Source organism: Larimichthys crocea, chromosome XIII (assembly GCF_000972845.2).
Source record: "Larimichthys crocea isolate SSNF chromosome XIII, L_crocea_2.0, whole genome shotgun sequence".
Classification (NCBI taxonomy): domain Eukaryota; kingdom Metazoa; phylum Chordata; class Actinopteri; family Sciaenidae; genus Larimichthys; species Larimichthys crocea.
In genome coordinates, this window is record NC_040023.1 from 34,303,244 (window position 1) to 34,323,305 (window position 20,062).

Consider the following 20,062-nt stretch of genomic DNA (forward strand, 5'->3'; position numbering starts at 1 on the left):
TGAAACCGATTGTTGAACGTCGTGTATTAGGCTGACGACTAATACAGGCTGGCTTAAGTTTTACATGTGACGGATTATATAACAAAAAACTGCGGGCGACCGAGCCAAGTTGTGAGCCGCTCCTCTCTGAGTGAGACACTTGTCAGTCTGGCAGAGCTACGAGTTTTCAGACCACCTTTTTTTTTTTTTTTTCCCAGCGTTGTTAAGTGATGTACAAAAACCAACAAAATACGACGCGCACTTGAAATCTGCATTCATGAATCTCGAGCTCCTGTTCCCCGTATTCCTTCAAGTTGTCTGTGAAGTGTTAATGTGCGCTGTTGATTGACACCTTCATGTGTACTCTGGGGGGTTTGTGCTCAGCGGAGCATGTATACGTCCTTTAAATGTCCATCCTGCAGATGTGCATCCTAGCAACCAAAAAAAAACACATACGGAAACACATTATCGAAAAACTTACAGTTTTTTATAAGTGATAAAAGTTTGACTTCAGTCAAGCATCAGGGCTGTTTTCTTCCATCTGTTGGTGGGATGTAACTAAGTACATTTGCTATAGTACTGTACTTTTGCAGTACTTCATGCTACTTTATACTTCTACTCCTATTCAAAGGGAAATATTGAACTTTTAAACTTTATTTTGTTATCTTTACTTCATTTACAGATCGAGATTTTACACAGAAACATATGTTGAGTTTACAAAATATAATTTCTTTCAGATTAAACTAGACAAAAGTATATAAAATAGTTAATATACAATATTAAAATGCTGCTTACAAACAATAATAATAGTTTAACTCTGTTTTTTCTGCATTGTGAGCACTTTAACTTTGGATACTTGTACACTTTGTTAATAATACTTATGTTTTTATGTTTTAATGACGAACTTTACTCATAATTAAATATTTTTATATTATTTACAAATATCAACTGATAAATTGATTATATTACCTTACATTTGGATATCCTGTGACTATTTCCGCTCAGTTCCTCCTCTGACGGCTAAATATGATCAAAAATACATATATGTGTGAGTCTCACTGAGTTTAAATGAAGCTTTATTTGGCGGTTTGACCTCAGCGACTCCACCCAAACCCTTCACCAAACCACGTGCGGCATCTGCAGCCTTTATGTGGAAACAGTTTATTTGCTTTGACATCGAGAGTTTCCACAAATATCACAAGAAGATATGTGCGTCTGTATCTGCTGCACCGTGCACACCGCATCGCGTCTGCGAGTGTTCTCTGTGAAACTAATGCAGCTTGCTAATTTTTAAAAATAAGCAACAGCGTGAGAAGGCCGGGGCAACAGTCAGTGATTCATCAGTCACCATTCTTGTTGTAATTATGATTTCTATTTTGACATCTGGGGGAAAGTCTTTGAAGTGTGTTTGATGCCGTGGAGAGCCTGCAAACAGCCTAATGGAGACAGAGTATAAAAAGTGCTCTGTGTTTGCCAGACTTCTCTCGGAGAAATCACCCATGATACCCACCCGTGGTGAAACTCCAGTGCTCTCTGCTTAGCAGACAGTGTTTGTGATCTTTTTGTAGCTCGAGTCTGCTGAAAAAACAACTTACTTTGTATTCTCTAACCTTTTTTTTGTGTGGGATATTTTACTGCCTTTTTCAGGCAGAAATCATTCCAACGAATCATCTCCAAGATCGACAACCCTCTCTCGCAGAGGAGTATTAGCCATCTGTGTGGAAAAACCTTTTCTAAGGCTGAGGCAAACATGGCTGATCCTTAAGAAAACAGTGATAATGAAGGAGGAGCATTAGCCGGAGTTCCTGTTGTTTGTCGGTGCCTTCACCTCTTGTTTGTCGGCGAGCAAGTCGCTTGTAATCGGCGTCGGCGCACCTCCTGACCCCCCCTGAGAGCGTCTGACACTTGTGTACGATCTGTTTCTTCCTCTGAACACACACAACGTTACACTCTGGCTTTTTTTTTTATTCATGAAAGAAAGAAAGAGAAAAAAAAAAAAAGAGCAAGAACATCAAGGGGAACGCCGGCACATATCGTCGGGGTGTGAACAGGTGAGGGTGATTTCCTAAAGGCCTCACCTGGGGGTTCACAGCCAGGTCGGGACACCTATGCTGTTTTATATCTTAACTCCCTGCAGAAGGCTTTTACAGGTGTTCACACCTAACATTTATTTATTTCAGATTTCACAGGTGCTTCAGATACACTCAGCAGTAGAAGAGCTCAGGTACAGTCGGTTCGGGAGGAGAAGAGGCACGACAGAACGTTGATTCTTTCTTTTTTCTTTTTTTTGTACTGTACGGTGAGCTCTTACACAAACTTCAAATATATTTACAATAATAAACAATCAATGATTCATAAGATGTGATATTTACAGTTATTACAAATAACGTGTTCAGTGACTGCGGCTGATATGAGTCAGTAAACCGATTAAGCTGATTCACATTGTTTTCGTCTCTTTTTTCGTACGCAGAGCGAAATGGGACGGGGGAAAAAAAAATCCACCCGCTCTGGTGTCAAAAAGAGTTCTGGTCAAGTTAATGCCAAGAAAAATCTGTGGTACAATACAAACAGTTTAATTGTGTAATTAACAATCAATAACCACTTCTAGTTTAGAACATTTTCTGCAGGAAGGAACCGAGAAACACTTATAAAACAGTCAGTCGTAACAAAATAACTGGTGTTCTCATTGAAATGAACTCATAAAAAAGAAACACTTTTTATACAGAATATTTATACAGGAATAGCTTTTTGAATTGGATTGTTAACCAAAGGAAGACACATCGCAGACATCGATTTTTCACACAGATTGCATATGTTTTTCTTTCTAAGGTGTTCTATAGGTTAGTCATTTTACCTAAGCTTATTTGCATGATAGTAAAAATTGCATACGACATTAATTGTGAAGCTTGTAGCATGAGTTGGTTGACATACAGCACTTTTTTTTTTTTTTAATATAGGCAACCTTTAAAGCACATTTTCTCCATTTAAAACGTTTAAGACACTTTTTGTTTTTACTGCCCATCGAAATCACATTTATAAATAGAAAAAAAAAAGGTTGGTGGAATTTCTTTAAAATAAAAAAATTTAAAAAAAAAAAAAGCTCTATGCAACATAAACTTTTTTCTTTTAAAAAAGGAAGTAATTACATCAGAAAAAACACTGCATGAACTGCAAATAAATAATGTCAGACAACATAAAAAACATTTTCTAACTGTGTGTGGCGATTCAGAAAGTTACAGTGACAAAGGTTTTGCAAAATAATCTAACATCGGCAGTGCCGTATAGTACAAGGCATTTGTTGGCATAGTTTCTTTAAGACTGTAATTTTTTTTTGTTTGTTTTATTTTTACAGTTACAATATAATGTCTATATATATATATTTATATTTCCTCCCTAACAAATAATATGTAAAGACTGAGCTATTGTTGGAGATTCACCTGGGCTGGGGTGATCGCGACGTTTTCCAGAGTTTTGGAGTGATCCGTAATCACATTATGCGCTTTTTTTTTTTTTTTTTTTAAAGAATAACTAATCTGCCAGCAGGCTCCAGACTCGATACCTCATGATTAAGGCCTTGTCAACCACTTGGTCCTTGATTTCATTTGCTATTTAAAAAAAAATTCCAGTTAAACATCACATACGTAAACACCTATCAAAGTCCTAGCAAACTCCAGAGAGAGGGGGTGGGGGGCTTTTTTTTCTTTTTAAATATAATCAGTAGCTCAAAAAAGATAAAGTAAGTCAGTGTAAAACAACAGACATAGAGTGCAGTCAGCAAATATCCACGGCAACATACTTAATAATTTTTTGTGCAGATTATTTAAACGATGCATCAGTCTTTACAGTGAATAATACAAGTTTTACAAAATCCAAAAAGTAGTACTCGAGTCTGAAATGGGCTCTCCAGTGTGTGAACGCTCGCTTCACATAGCCTGTCAGTCTGCAGCTCATATATATAGAAACACTCCTCGTATAGTCCGGGCGCTGCATTGATTTAAAAACACTACTTTTTCTTTATTTGCGGTGTGGTGGTGGTTCTACGTCGGGCCGGAGTGTTACACTAACACAGTCATCAGTCTGTGTGTGTGTGTGTGTGTGTGTGCACAGGAAAACTCTCAGTACATGTTCAGACGCAGGTGGAGGTGGAGGATGGAGGAGGGAGTTCTACTCCTTGGCCTCGTGTTCTAACTCTGACTGGGCCTCGGCGCCTCGAGCCAGCTGCTCTTCGATCTTGATGGAGAAGATGGTGCTGTTGGTCTGCGTCGTTTCGTCCAGCTCTTTCAGCAGCTCTCCGCTCTCCCTGAAGTCCGTCAGCTCTTCCTCGAAGGCCGAGCTGCTGCTGCTGCTGGTGTTGGTGGTGGCTGCCGTGCCGTTGTTGTTGTTGTTGTTGTTGTTATTGGGTTCCTTCAGCGCCTTGGCTGGGTGATTGACGTAAAAGCGCTGGTTCTGGAAGAACTTGATGATGGTGAGCTTGGGCAGGTCCAGCTGGGCCGACAGGGTGTGGATGGCCTCCTCGTCGGGGTACAGGCCTACGTCCTGGATGAAGCTCTGCAGGATTCCCAGAGCCTCGAGGGAGATTTTCCCGCCGCAGGTGCGGGACTTGATGCTCCCTCCGCGGCTCACCTCGTCCTCCATCTCGGCCGGAGACGCCGTGCTGGGCTGGCGTGGCGGCAACCGGGGGCCGGTGTTCGGCTGCTGTTGCTGCTGCGAGGGCTGCTGGGACAAAAGGGGTTGGGAGGGGTGCTGGAGAGACAGGGAGGGCTGGTGGTGCTGCTGCTGTGACTGGGGTGGCTGAGCCTGCAGTGGGAAGGGGGATGAAAAAAAAGGGAAGAGAAAGGAGACGGGGATGTTATCAGTGAACACTTATCGGCGCCTTAATAAGGCCTTTCATTAAAATCAATTGAGTTGTGAGGAAAAATGGGCCCGCTGTGTATAGAACAGGCACTTGGTTGAAGGAATTTTCCATGTAATATCTCATTGAATGTAATCAGTTCTGCAGATATGACTTTTTTTTTTTTTTTGGGAGCTGGGAGATTGTGTCTCTCATTGTGGGGGTAGAGGCAACACACACATATGCATGAACTCCACACACACACACACACACAGTGGGAAACTGGCCTCTCTATAATAGCCTCTGCTGCTTATCAGGCTCTATTGCCAGGCGGTGATAAACAAGCTCCCTGTGCACAATTCACGCCGCGATGTGAGAATGCTATCGATGGCTTTCACTCGGGCCGTCAGAGTCGCGTTAGTGTAAACACATGACACACCGCTCGTAAAATGTCTCATTGTGTGGTTGGAGAGGGAGTGAGTGGGCAACTCGTGGTCCCCGTTGACCCCTCTGTCGAAATGGGTGCTCTGCTTTTTTTTATATTTTTCACTTCTGAGTCAGACGCTGGAGAATAGCTGTTTCATAATGAAGTTTTTTGCAAAATGCAGCACTTTGCGGGGGATACTCTTGTTTGCCAGCTGCATAAATGCACCCAAAGATGTGATTTTTACCGGACCAATATACCCGGCTGTGACAGTTCTTGTTGAGCAAATGTGAGCTAATTTGGCTGATGTGTCGCGTTAGTGAAGGACCGGAGCAAAATATTTAAAAACTAGTCTCTTATGGACGGTGTAAAAACTGCAACATTGAGTCAGAAACAATCAAAGCGTTTCTGTTTGCATGTAAAGTAAGAAAAATTCCCTCATTCTATATCTGCTGCTGGGATTGATTCGTAAAAGAAATCCTGTTACCTTATTTATATCCAGTAAATAGCAGCCTTTGTGAGACGCCGGCCACGTCTCAGAGTAACCAAATAACTAATCAACCGCTCAGCTGTGGCTCAGACTTTTAATAGAAGTATTATTGTACTTCATTAAGATATTTCGACCGTTAACCGAAGCCTGTGTGTTATTTTCCATTCATCTGCCAGATGTCTTTCATAAAGCGGCTCTTTTAAATAAGTTTAGGCTAATGATATCTCACATTGCTGAAAAAGTTTTACTGCTGCCGTGTTTCTAATTACAAAAGAGTTCATATAAAAAATAAAAAAAAACTCCAAAGTGTTGTTTATTACAGATTCCTGGGAAATTAGTTGAGATTAAACGAACGAGGAGCGAGGGGAAATTTTGTGTTTTTGATGCGGAGGCTTCAGAAACAGCAGATACAAGCGAGCGGAGTTTTATCAGAGGAGCGTTTGTTTCTGTCTCACATGCTGCCTGTTCACGTGAACTCGAGGTTACAACTATCTGACTGCTCATCCGCTGATCATTTCCTCGACTGACCGATCGATTGGTCCATAAAATGATGGAAAATAGTGAAAAAAGCTGATCGTGACATCCTAAATCCAGAGTTAATGCACTTAAACTGTTTGTTTTGTCAAATATATTCAGTTTAAAGTCACATAAGACAAAGAAAACAGTAAATCGTCACATTTAAGACGCTGGAACAAGCAAATCTTTGGTCAAAAATAGTTGCTGTTAATCAACTAATCAATTAATCAGCTAATCGTTTCAGCTCTGACATGAATAACAGAGTCCGGATCTGTGTGGTTCAAGCATGTAATCAAATCTTGTATGAGCATGTGTGTGTGTGTGTGTGTATTTATACATCTGTGCTTCCTACAAGAAAACAACAGAATCTGTGTAATGCATGTACATTTGTGAGTGTGTAGCTGATATTTGCATGCATGGTTTTATGTTTTATGAGCATGTTTGCATCATAAAAACACGTGCAGACACAGACACGTGCCGCCGCGCTCACCTGTAGCTGGTCTGGGGAGATGTGCATCAGGTGCGACGGCCTCTCGTTGTGGTGCTGCTGCCCGGCGCTGCTCTCCTGCTCGTAGATGGCGTCGCGTTCGACCTGGGAGAGGCTCAGGAAGCGGCGGATCATGGAGAGGTTTTCCCAGAGCGTCCGGTTCTCCGGGGAGGGATCCTCCTTCCAACGCAGCAGCTCGCAGAGCCAGCCCTGAAGGAAGGATTAGAGAGAGAGAGAAGGGGAGAGTAGGTCAGTAAATCACGGGCTCAAATGTGAACACAGGTCAAAAAACAACCGCCGAGAGGTTTCGAGTGTGTTAAACGAATTTCAACCCCCAAGAGTATTGAAACTGGTTCACGCAATAACGCAGTTTTACATGGCTTCACCTGAGAGGAGAACCGTGTTGTTTATTATGCTTCTTTGATGTTTAAATAGATATGAGTAAGAGAAAGACAGAAAGCATCAAAGCACCGAGATGAAAAAGATCCAAAGTTACAGCGTTTCAAACTGTTTAAGGTACGAAAATGATTTCCAGTCTTAAAATAAGTCGAAATAAAAGTAAAGACACACATGCAGATAACAGCCCGTCGTTCTACAGTAACTGCACCTGCAGTTAGTATGTGTGTTTTTTTTCTTCTGCCACAGCTGAAGATGAAGATGTGAATTAGCCAAGGTCAAGCAACACAGCAGGAAGGAGCGATTTAACGCGACGAGAGAAACACACACCGGCATATTGAGCAGCATCCTTTGGGGAGGGGGAGGCGAGTGACTCCCAGTGTTTGAAACACTCCAGCAGAGGGCCATGAAGGACAGAGCTGGAGGAAGACAGTCCAATCACAAACGCTTTATTTCATCAATAACAATGGGGCGCGCACAATCGAGAGTCTGACCTTGACTCAATCTGGAAGATTCAATGTGAGAGTCTGACACGTTACACGCGGGACAAAAGCGACTTTTGTGGTGAGAGCGCTGCAGAGCTGTGCGGGATCGCGTGAACGTGCACATGAAGGTTCGGCTAAGTTAAGATGAAGTGTCGCGGCGATATGATCATACGCTTTCACAAAATGTTGTTTAAATGAACGATCCAAAGCAAATTATAGTTAAAAATGATCAAAATAAGTTGCTGAAGGTTGTTCAGGAAGAAATCATTTCGCTTCACACCGGTTTAAACATGAATTCAGCTTCAATTTATATGTAATTTTGCAATTCTTTGCCACAATTATAGATCAATATGAGAATATATTGGTAATAATATTGCTTTTGCAGATTGATTAGTCAATTGACAGATTTTAAATATTTAAATATTTGCTTCTGTTTGTCTTTTATGATGGTTAACTCGTGAGTTTTGACAATTTGAGGAATATAATCTTCAATTTTCATGATTTTCTGACATTTTATAGAATAAAAAAACACTAGCTGTGAGTTGCAGGACCTACATTTAAGCTGTACGGCCTTGTCCTCGTTCATTTCTGCACCAGGACTTGACTGATTGAGGTCAGGATTTGGATCGGGTTGTAGATGAGAGGATACAGGACAGGAGGAGTTGGAGGTTACAGCGAATACAAAGTCTTCAGACGTGCGTGTGTTCGTTCATCGAGCTGACTGCACAGACTGAAGGGCTCTGCAGGGTCGGAGTGACGTGGTCTCCCAGACTCAGACGTGACGACCTAAAATCTCAGCAGGCCAGCATGCGTGCGTGTGTGTGAGTAAGAGTGAAGGGAAATAACACACTGTAGTGCTCTGTGGGAGAGCGAAGAGGAGTGTGTGTGATGGATGGGTGGGGTAAAGCTGTAGTGACTCTACAAGAGAGCTGTAAAGGGACAAGAGTGGATGAAGAAGGAGGGATGGTCGGGGAGTGAAACCAGTGAGGAGGAAACGCAGCGTCAAAGAGAGGCAGCGAGGTGTGTGAGTGTGTGTGTGTGTGTGTGTGTGTGTGTGTGAGTGTGTGTGTGTGTGTGTGTGTAACGGAGGGCTACTCGCTCAGCCCGGTCTGTCCTGGCAGCGTGACAGAGCGGTGCTGTAATCTCCCGGCCAGTGCGCGGCAGCACCTTTCATTTCCACAGGATTACACCGCGCTGCTGGTCCGCGCACACACACACACACACACACACACACACACACACACACACACACACGCACGCACAAACACATGCACACACACACACGCGTGCACACAGAGGGCAGAGCCACGCCGCCACACTGCATGCAAGAGATAACTCAGCAGTTTGGTTGTCCCCTGTTCCAACTCCTCCCATAAGCCACATCAAACCCAGGAGGGGTTTTGGAGGAAGCCGAGAGGGGTGGAGGTGGTGGGGGGGGAGAAAGAGAGAGAGTGACATAAAGAGGGAGAGAGAGAGAGGGAGAGCGGGTAGAGGGGGCCATAAAGCCTGCGTGCCCACCTTGTTCCTTTGCCACGTTTATTGTTGCGTTTTTAATTTGCATGCAGAGGGATTTGGACGGCGCTCCAGTTGGGCTGTCTGTGGTTTCAGCTGATTCGGTAGTGAGGGAGCACACACACACACACACACACACACACACACCGCAAAACACAAACAGACAGCACACAAAAAAAACCCCACCACACACCATCTTGTCAAAGCCAGAGAAACAGTACCCCGGCCCAACGATGGAGTAATCCAACTCAAACACTCCCCAAACCAGCAGGATTAAACCCAAAGTAGCAGAGCCAATCAAACAAAGGCGCGACGTGAACTCCATTTCAATGCCAGGAAGTCCATTTGATGAAATAAAGTACAGAGAGTTTATTAGTTCACAAGTGTGAACTCTTGTTTGTGTGTGGCTTTTTTCTTTTTTTTTTGTACTTTGCCGCCTGCATTGCTACAGTTTTCGGAGCTGACATTTAGCTTTTGTAAAAAAAAAAAAAAAAAGGAGTTGAAGGAAAAGATTCACAAAATAAAAAAAAAGAAAAGAATCTGCTGAACGTTTTTTCATGTGACGCACGTCAAACGGCAGTTAACGCTGCTCCCCCGGCCAGCGCCGTGGACAGTGGACAGTCAGCATTTTCCATGGCACTTTCAAGAGCTTTGTTTGTGTTTGTCTAATTGCATTGCTTCCACAGGCCAGGCAGAGGCAGCGGGGATAAAGGGAGGAGAGAGACAGTGAGAAACAGAGAAAAAAGAGACAGCAGAGAGCCAGAGAAGTTAGAGAGCCGACCGCCTTGTTGTCAGTTGAAAAAGAAAAGAGATGTAAATACAGAAAAACGTATTTATTCTAAAATGTAAAGCAGCGCGGAGCTCTCATCTCTCCTAAGAATTACTAAACCAACAACATTTCATGCTCAACGTTCCCGTTCGACATTATCATACTGTTGCAAATCTGTTTTCCCCTTTTATTGTTTAATGTAATTTGTCGAGCCTCTCCACCGCAGCTGACAAGCACCAACCGCTCTTGATTGGATCATGGAACTTGCTGCCCCTGCTGCTAAAGTGTTCCAACACGGTCCAGAAAACAAAAATCTAGGGCTCTTCAATCCAGTGTGCTCTGTGTTTTTTTCTGTTGAAGATCATTAAGGGCTCTCTATAAATAAATAGAACAGGTAGTTCAGAACAGGCCCGGTTGTCGGCCAAACACAGAGTACAGTACAACACACTCACCGTGTTCCACAACAACCCTCGTTCAAGTCAAGACATTTTCTCAAGTCACGGTTCAACCTCGAATCAACACAGAGAGAGAGAGGATACCAGACAGGGGATACTTGCAAGTTTGCAATGGAATTATATCACCTACAGCAAACTACACTCATATCAGTTTTCACAGTTTTTTTTTTACATATATAAAGGTAAGAATGTATGCTGAAGTCTCACACCTCTCGTCAACACGAAACCACAGGCAGACATTTCCAGAAAACAATCTCAGACGAGCCGGTAGCCGAGCAGACAGCCGGAGTAACCGAGCGTCTGACGAGTATCAGGATCTGTTAGCCGTAAAAAAACTCAGATCAGAATTATTTGACTACTTCGATTTCTTCGTCTTCCCAATAAATTTGATCCGAGGTGGAAAAAGCTTTCCAAACTCTGCTTCATCTTCCACAATTTTGATCCGCTGACAAGGAAAAATCTTCCAAACATTTGCTGGTGCATGCTTCTCATATGTGAGGATTTGCTGCTTTATTCTGTTTGAGATCACTGTAAATAGAGTATTTCTCGAATTTTTGGACTGCCGGGTCGGACAAACGAGGATTCTGAAAATGTCAGCCCGAGATTCGAGAAAGTTCAAACGGTTCTCGTTTGACATTTTATGGACAAAATGATTGATCGGTTCGTCAGGTCGGAAAACTGGCAGATTGACCGATGATGAAAATGATTGTGACGGGAGTTTTTCACCATTTCATACACGACTAATGGATTCATTGTAAAAAAAAAAAACCAACAGATAGTGCCACAAATATCTGTGGCATCCACTGACAGAAAATGATCCAGTCTGCTATCAGCTGCTGCACGTCATTGTTTCTGGCAGACTGAAGCGTGACGCTCAAGAAAGACTGGAAAGCTTTTTTCGACTGACCTACTGAAGTACGCCGATGCGAAATCACCTCAGAAACCACAGAGTAGTGAGGTAGAACGCCGGTTTATTTTGATGCTTGATGCATCTCTCAGTCGAAACTCACAGATGCTGCAAACAGGTTCATCGAAGCAATAAGCGCTGACAGGCATAGGATTATCTTGCTATGTTGGCACACACCTGCGACAATATTGCACAATAATCCTCTGCCTCTAGGTCATCGTTGCTTAATTATTAATTAGTTTCAGACAACGGGACTGGCAATCAAGAACCACCAGCCTTTTTTCTTGTTTTACAGTAGACATAGACCTGACCAGAGGCTCATGGGGCTCTGGGGTCATAAGGTGCCACATTAAAAGGGTAATAAACTCTTCAGCGGGCTATTGTATAGCACTGGTATAAATAGCAACCGGGCGTTCTGATCTGAAATATTTTCCTTGCAACACAATAGTTGAATTCATGCGTGAGATTCACCCAGCTATGCAATGTGGTACACCGTGTATGTGAGTGCTGCAGTCACAAGCTGCCAATAAGAGCATAGGCCCGCTCTGTCAGAGAACAGCATGGTATTCACCGCCCCAACCTACCCACCCATTCACCCATTCGCCACCAAACTACCAATGCAAACACCACCACCCCCCAACATGGAGGCTCGGGGGGAGGGAACATAAATGAACAACTGGCTCTGCTTGTGAGACGGGGACAGTCAGGACAGATAGAGAGAGAGAGACAGAAGGACGGACAGACAGAGAGGGTCTGTCACACGGCCTGGCCAACACCTTCCCTCTAATCTCATTTGCTTGTTATCAGCCCCATCAGGCTGACCTCGGCCACAGCAAAAATAAATAAATAAAATAAGCCAACAGATGTCCATCAATTTGCCATTTGAGTCCCCCCTCCACCCTCCACCCAACCCTCCTGCTCTCCACCTTCCTCGGATTACTGCGTGACCAAAAATTATGTCCTCAGTTTCAACCCCAGAAACAGAAACATGCGAGTATATCGAGTAACGTTTACATTTGGAGGAAGAAAAAAAGAAAAAAAAGAAAAAGAGTCTGGATGACACATCAAAAAATGGAAGAAGAAATCGCAGATGAAGAAATGATTGCCGCCATTGTTGTGGCTGGCTGGTTGAGGGGGTGGGGGGGTGGCAGGACTGTTTCGGAGGCAGCCAGACAAACCTCTTCTGTGTCTGAACAAGAGAGAGAGAGAGCTAAAAGTAGGGGGGGGGGGAAGACAATGCATTATTGTCTTTCCTCCTCCTTGAACCTGGCAGAGGCCCAGCACTGGCAGACAACACTATGCAGATAAATGCAGCCGATAACATGCTTCTCCTCCCTGAAGCGGGCCAAAACCGGCGTGCGCGTTCACGACTCGCTTCAAGGTAACGTGTGTGCACGTGTTACGTTTTACGCCCATTGGTGGACGCCCCCATCTGCTGACGACGGCGGAGTGTTGAAACGTTCCCGATGCTCGGGCATATGTGAATCTCCCGCAACAATAAGCAATAATTGACTGCACGATTCAGGGCCAGATTTTTTTTTTTTGGGGGGGGGGGGAGAATAAGTCTTTATATGCAAATAGAACAGCTCTGAATGACTGTACAAATAATCTTTGGAATACTGTGAGGAAGATAGCGCGATGGAAATGGGGTCAGTGGCCTTGTTTGAACTGCAATTGGAAGGACAGCAATGATGTGCCAATAAAATATAGTGAAAAACTCATTGTACTCCGCTAGCAGACCAACCATAACACCACAAAGTCCCATTTACTTCTCCATTAGCGTCTTTATTCAATTTCTTTCCTGGTGTCCGCGCGGCCACTCAAAGATGTTTGCTCGACACGCTGTGCAGCAAATTATTTTATATGCTGTATGTTGCGGGGGATGACATGAGCACTGGAGTGAACTAATAACAACTTACAGAGATGGTTTTGGTCCCATTTGTATCATCAGATAATGGGTCAGGTGACAAACCCCCCCCCCCAAAAGTCCATTTAGTCCTTTAAACGGGGAGCTAATCCAAATTGACGCTCCTCTGTGGAGGTGTTCTGGTGGTCCTAACGTCGACGCTTTAAGCGCAGGAATTCATTTACGGTTCAATGGAGGATTTAACCCGTTGATCATCGTCATGAATAATGATGGTTACGTTGCGTATTCATTATATACCCAAAGTAATCATGTTTATATTCTTTCATTGACTCCGCGAGCAAGGTTTCCATGAAACAAAATGACTGCTAGCGAGATCTTAACCTACAAAATTTGCTGCGCTACAGAACGCGGGGAAGATTACTGAACTGTGCATTCATTACTGTATATACCCAAAGCAATCATGTTTGCATTCTTTCATTCACTCAAGGGGGAAGGTTTACGCTGGAAACGGCTTTGCTAGATCACAAAAATACTCGTTTATGCGGCGTTACAGAAAAGAAAAAAGCCCCGCTTCGTGTTCATAATGTGATTTCTACGTAGGCTCCGTGTCCTGATGTATAGTTACGTTTTACATTTTGACAGGAGCGTGTCAGCGCTATGAAGCATCTGAAACGGCTCAACCACCGTACCCCAATCGCCATATGGTGATCAAAGAGTTGAATTTATTGTAAAGCCACATATTTATTGACCTCCTGCATCATTTTTCATAACCCCGCCATCTGATTCCAATTCACACGCTGCTCCCGAGCGTTTATAAGGAGGCACGCTACAAAACAGATGGATCAAACGGACATCTGAAGATGGCTGGATCGGCGACTACGCTGACGGAAGATGAAATTTCTAGCCCTCAACGATGAAGTCTCTCTCAAGGAAAGATTAGAGGATTAAAAACTGAAATCATTCTTTATTTTGTTATTAAATCACGTTAATACGACTCTGATGTCTTGTCAGACAGGATGCTTCCCAGATTGCGGTTGCCAGATTGTGTCACTATCCTCTTTTGTGAGGTTGTCAGTGGCTGAGCTTCAGGAGAGAAATTTGCCAGTCTGAATCATACATGCCAAACAATTCATCTCTATTCGAGCTTGCGACACGGAGAAGTCTTCGCCAAACAGTGAACGTTTTTCTGAAGAGGGGGTCGCGACCTCTCCAGATACAATAAGCGAGCTGACAACAATAACAGACTGACAGCTAACACGACACACATTGTGGAGGGGAAGGCATGACTGTGCAGGAAATGGCCTCTTTTTCTGTGTCAGCACTTGCTCCCAGAAACAATGCCCCGACCGTTTCAGTGTGGCGGTTTACGTCATGGCTGCCGGACCAATAAAGTGTGCAGGGAATTTTCGAGCAAACCAAATAGAGGCAGATGGAGCATAAAGAATAGCCAAAGGCAAATGACCAGTCCATCTAAAATGGAGCACATTAAACATCTGTGTGGTTACAGTGTTTTTTTGTTTTTTTTAACTGCACGTTCTTTCTGAGTAAAGTTGTTCTTCACACACAGCTGCACATACAACATAGTAACAATGCCCGGGGAGTTCCCCCCGGTGCAGCTACATGTGTTGGATTCTCAGCAAGGAGAAGTGCCTTGCTCAAGAACAAGAGAGCTAAATCTAATGATGTTTGCTTGAATATGATCAGCGACATTTTGGGTTTTATCTCACAAAAAAACATATAAAATTGACTTTAAATATCAGTCGATTGCACCATTTTAGTGAAACTGCCTTCCCTTTTGTCCACTAAAGCACTTCACATTGTTTGTGTGTACAAAATGGCTGAAAATCGAGTCACTGATGATGCCACAGTACATGTGCCTCTTTGTATCAAATATTAGTATTGTTGAAATTGCACCATAATCTAGTTTAGCCTGGTGGTGGGCTGATATTTGGGTACCGGCGCTGTCTGCACAGCACACACTGAATGTTCAAACACTGTTCTCCCACCACAAATTTACCTCTTGTTTATAATCTTTTCGGTTCAATACTGCAGAGGCAGATGGAGGATGAATGCGCAGAAGACAACAAACACGCCGAAGATGAACTGGAGATAAACAGCGGCGGCGGCAAACACAGAAAGCACCTACATGCAGTCTAATTCCATCAATTATAAGAGCTTGATTGAGATTTAATTCAAAGCTTGGGTTTAATTGCTAATATCAAAGCATAATTAAGCTGATAAATCATGACTGATCTTATTGAATTAGGGATTGAAATAGCAGAAAACCTGCAAATTGTCTATGTCAGCTAAATAAGTATTCTTAATTGGCCTACAAGTTTGCTGCAGATACTAATGAAACTGAACAAAAATGCATCCCTTAAAAAGTGTTGGAAGGGAAGTCTTCGTGTGCACTTGTTTACTCGGCGCTGTGGCTTTGCGTGTCTCGTTCGGCTTGGAAATTCATCTTCAACTTAAAAATGGAATATTTACACAAGTGGCAACAAAGTAAACACACACACACAAAAAGTGTCTCTCTGTACGTGGCTGAAAAGGCAACTTCTATGTCCTCTTGCAGGCTCGATTTGTGCGGCGTATTGTAAAAACAAGAGTGTAGACAGAGTGATGAGGATGAAAGTCAGTCTCCCTTAGAGGCAAAGAGATAAGGACACAGAGAGGAGATTGTGAAAGACGGCGAGAGAGAGAGAGAGTGAGCAAATAATGCTACCAAAACCAAGTGCACACAAGCACCAGCATGAGTACTTGGATAGGTCCTAATATCTCCCCATGCAATTCCCTCTCACTCAGTCACACACACACACTTCTGTATGCACACACACTCTCTCTCTCTCAGACTGCATCTGCCGGAGCTAGTGGCTGTAGTTAAATTGAAATATTTCCCGGCGTGTGTCAGAAGCATGCAGAATGATAATTATGACAGATCTGATTAGGCGGGCCGAGTCGGGCGGCTCCGGGCTGCAGGTGCGACCTTGTGCATTCCTGAGTGTGTAAATAAAATTAATTACAAGCGTAGGGGGCGCGCAGCGCGTGACATCAGCGCGCACAGGGGGGACTCCCACGGGGGGCACCCTAATGGAATATTTTCCCCGAGTCTAATAATACAGTTGGTATTGACTTGAGGTAATTAGGGGGATCATTAAAGCGCTTTTCCCGGCGTATTTGCCTGCCTGATCAGATTAGCGAGAATGGGCCTCAGAACAAGCCCTGTGTGGTCTGTCAGGAGAAGTGGAGACAGTGGGAGAGGGTTAGCTGGTAAACATTTGTAGCAAAGAAAGAGCTTACAGAACACAGTGCCTGTCACTGGGACCAGGGTAGGATTCACTAACAGGCTAGCAGAGGGTAAGGACTAGTCAGGTTGGTAGGACGAGCACTGGTTAGGGCTTGAAGTGAGAGCAAACATGTGATAATGCATCGGAGGTGATGACAATTTGGAGACAGTCGGGGTAGATTCCCTGTTTGGACTGCAGGGTAGGAGGCGGGCGAGGAGGAGGGAGTGGGTTGTGCAATTGGAGACAGATGGGGTGAGAGGTGGCATGTAAGGCGTAAGTGAGAGAGATGGCAGGAGAGACACAAAGTGCTCTAGGCATGCTCAGTGAGACCCCCGGGCTCCTGCTAAGAGGGAGGAGGAGGAGGAGGAGGAGGAGGAGGAGGGTTCGACGAAACAGGCAGTGCAGAGAGAAAAACAGGCTGGTGGGAATTCCACTGTCCATTAAACAATAAGAGAAAGGCTCATTTCAGAGGGAGGGGAAGACTTACCGTTTGCAAGATAATTCATTCGCTAAATTAATTATTCAGACAGCTGGGTCTCCAGTTCAAGAAATTGTGTCTTTAATAATAGAGAGGATCTGGCCTAGCCTGTTTCCCATGGCAACCTAATAACCAAGCAGGCACGGGAGATAAATAAATAAATCAATTAATAAACAGTCACGGCCCTTTTAGATCCCCTGGGGTTGCGATATGCCTGCTCTGATCTGCCTAATTTGAGGGAGAGCGAGGTGTGGAGGACAGTGAATCCGCAAACACACAAAAAAAAAAACATCTTGAACGCACAAAGTACAACTTTGCAAAATCTCACCGCGCCGCTCCAGCACATACACAGCCCGCGAGCGGTTCCTGATATTAAAAAGTATCCGATAACGTCTCCGCTGTGTCGATTTTTTTTTTTTTACTATCCTAGGATGCCATTTTAATGCCATTTGTACTGAACTCATCATGCAAAACATGACTTCTGACGCGCTGACCCCGAGTGGCTTCTCGGTAACAGGCGAACCTCTGAACGGCCACAATCTAGAAACAGACATCCGAAAAGGTCAGCCATCTGCCCCTCTTGTTAAGCAGCCATCGGATGGAGCACAGTGATGGAAGTGGTTGGTGTGTGTGTGTGTGTGTCATTGGTCCGTTCTGGTCGGGTGGGTCATGTGCCAACCATCTGAGATTAAAGCCGAGCCCCCTCCGTAAAACACGTACGACCACTAAGCAGATTCCGCCCCTCACAGGAAATGAGTCATTTTCAAACGTGGAGGAAGTAGTTCCAGTTATCGTGTCACCCTCCCTTCCTCCTCGTATCAGTGTCCCCACCTGCCTCCACCCACCTCCACCCACTCCCCCCCACCTCTCCAGACCAACAACCCCCACCCCCTTCCTCCTCTCTCTCCTCTCCCTTTGCAACACCATCGCCCCCCCCACCACACACACACCCCTCCACTCCAGGGACCGCCGTGCCAGGCGGGTGCAGGGTGACAGATGGCATACACCAACCTCCCTCCCCCTCGTCATCCCCCCTCTCTTGCTCTCCCCTCTCTCCCCCTACTGCACCACCACCACCACCACCGCCTCCCCCCCCTTGCCCGGGCCCCCCCGGTGGCGCAGCGGCGGACCAGATCAGTGCCATTCTGTCTCATTAGAGCCTGGCTAATTAGCGTAGCCTCTTCCAGGGGAGAATGAGCGATTTGAGAGAGAGGCAGAGCGATGGGGAGAGAGGGCGGTGTTGGTTGTTGGTGGTGGCGTCGACGGCGTTCTGTAGTCTTGTGGTCACTGAGGGAGTCGGAGGGCTTTGAGCCCCGCGGTGCGAGGGGCTCCCAGGGTGCTTGTTTTATGACAGCAGGGACTCTGATTCCATCCGTTGTGCCATTCCTCTCAGGAAGCGTTGAGGATGTTCAGACACAAAAGTCGTGTCAAAGGAACGGCCCCCCAAGCCCGCTCCACCTCCCATCGCTCAGCTGAACATTAGCCGCCTTCTAGCCCCCCCCTCCCACTGTTAACGTGAATGAAAACAAAGCGCCGGAGCCGCTTGCTCGATAGCACTCTGGTTCTACTGAGCCAGTTAATAATGTTGACATCAACTCCGGGCTATCCAGATCATAGCTTGCGCCTCTGCAGGCGAAAAAATGAAATGGGACGTTTTGGCGGATGCAGCCACACTTCTGGCATCGGCGTGTGCTGGATTCGAACCAGCGGCACGCAGATGTTTTCTCCAAGTCTGAAATCTCCCGAAGCTAGATGGAGACGGAGCGTTCGATCAGTTTGAATCATCGAGGAATGGATCATGAATAATGATTGTGATTTTATCAAAGAATAAATGTAATATCTGTCCTAATAAATCAGAATAGGCTGCACGGATTACTTACACAAAGAAAAAAAATAAAAGTATGCCCAGACTTTAAGTGAATGGCGACCATTAATCTGATAAAGTAATACGGCTTGGGTTAGATTCACTGCTCTATAGTTACTACGCTGAATATGTGGCAGTAAAAGAGTGATTGAAATGCAACATTGAATATGTGAGAGAGGAGGGGCAGTTAAAGGGGTGGCTGAGGCCTGCTGTGGTTACGAGCCCTAAGAGAGGACAGGATGGCTGCGTTCCAGAACCCCCCCCCACCTCAAACACACACACACACACACACACACACACTAACACACACAAACATACACATTCAAATGCGCCTGCACATAAACCCACACACACCTAAGACTGTCTTCAGATCTCCATCACTCTCCTCCGTCCATTCTCACTTCACACAAAGTCTAAATACACTAAAGACCCGCCACCATGCTGCACAAGTACCCCCCCCCCCCCCCCCCCCCTAAAATAAATCTACCCGACTGATACCAACGGATCCCGGTCACCTGATCCTGTGCTTGCGTAAGCATGCTGGGAAATCCTAAGCTGAAGCTGAAGAGGCAGAGGTTGAAACTGCACGCCGAGCTGAAGGGGGGACGGTGCCAGCTTTGGCGATGAGGCCCTTTTTCCTCCACCCTCCCCCCATGATTATTTCCCTGGACCCCATATGGGCATCCTGCCAGTCCCAGCCCATCCTCCAATCCTCATCACCAACCACATCCACACTGTGCTCCCAACCTCCAGTACCAGCAGTCTTTGCTTGGCATGGTGCTCTGTAACCCAAGGCTTTGGGTAGTGGTTATTTTCTCCCTGCAAGGCTGCAAAAGCCTCTCTGGACTTGAGCTGTCGTTCACAGCGTGTTGTCTAAATATATATTTTACCATTCTTCCTGACTGAGACACTAGTGGTGTGCAATACTGCATATTTTGGTATCGATCCGATACCAAGTAAATACGGGCCAGTATCGCCGATACCGATACCGATAAATAAGGCGGATGCGTCATTGAATTGTTAAATCTCAATTGTTTTTTGTGATGTTTCCTTTTTTTATTATTAAATAGTTTAAACCCAGGACAGAATTAGTTATATATTAGTATATATACACTGCTCAAAAAAATGAAAGGAACACTTTGAAAATACATCAGATCTCAACAGGAAAAGAAATCACGCTGGATATCTTTCCTGATATGGACTGAATAATGTGTTAAGAATGAAAGGATGCCACATCATTAATGGAAATGAAAACTATCAACCTACAGAGGACTGAATTCAAAGACATCCCCAAAATCAAAGCGAAAAAATTATG

General features: G+C 44.7%; 1 protein-coding gene and 1 long non-coding RNA gene across 9 annotated transcripts in view; one reads left to right on the plus strand and one right to left on the minus strand.

Annotated features, from left to right (window-relative positions):
- Positions 1-3,479: 3,479 nt before the first annotated feature.
- satb1b (SATB homeobox 1b) overlaps positions 3,480-20,062 on the minus strand; it is a 63,802-nt gene continuing 47,219 nt past the window's right edge. For all 8 annotated transcript variants that reach the window (XM_019279117.2, XM_027286237.1, XM_019279119.2 and 5 more), the window contains 2 exons: positions 6,731-6,937; positions 3,480-4,776 (listed from right to left, as the gene is read on the minus strand). In XM_019279117.2, the coding sequence (XP_019134662.1) occupies positions 4,144-4,776; positions 6,731-6,937 (840 nt within the window). In that variant the 3' untranslated portion in view covers positions 3,480-4,143. The remainder of the gene's footprint in view (positions 4,777-6,730; positions 6,938-20,062) is intronic.
- On the plus strand, positions 4,790-9,622 carry LOC113747255 (uncharacterized). The gene is made up of 2 exons (XR_003463498.1): positions 4,790-5,084; positions 9,237-9,622. It is a non-coding gene; the product is annotated as an uncharacterized LOC113747255 (long non-coding RNA).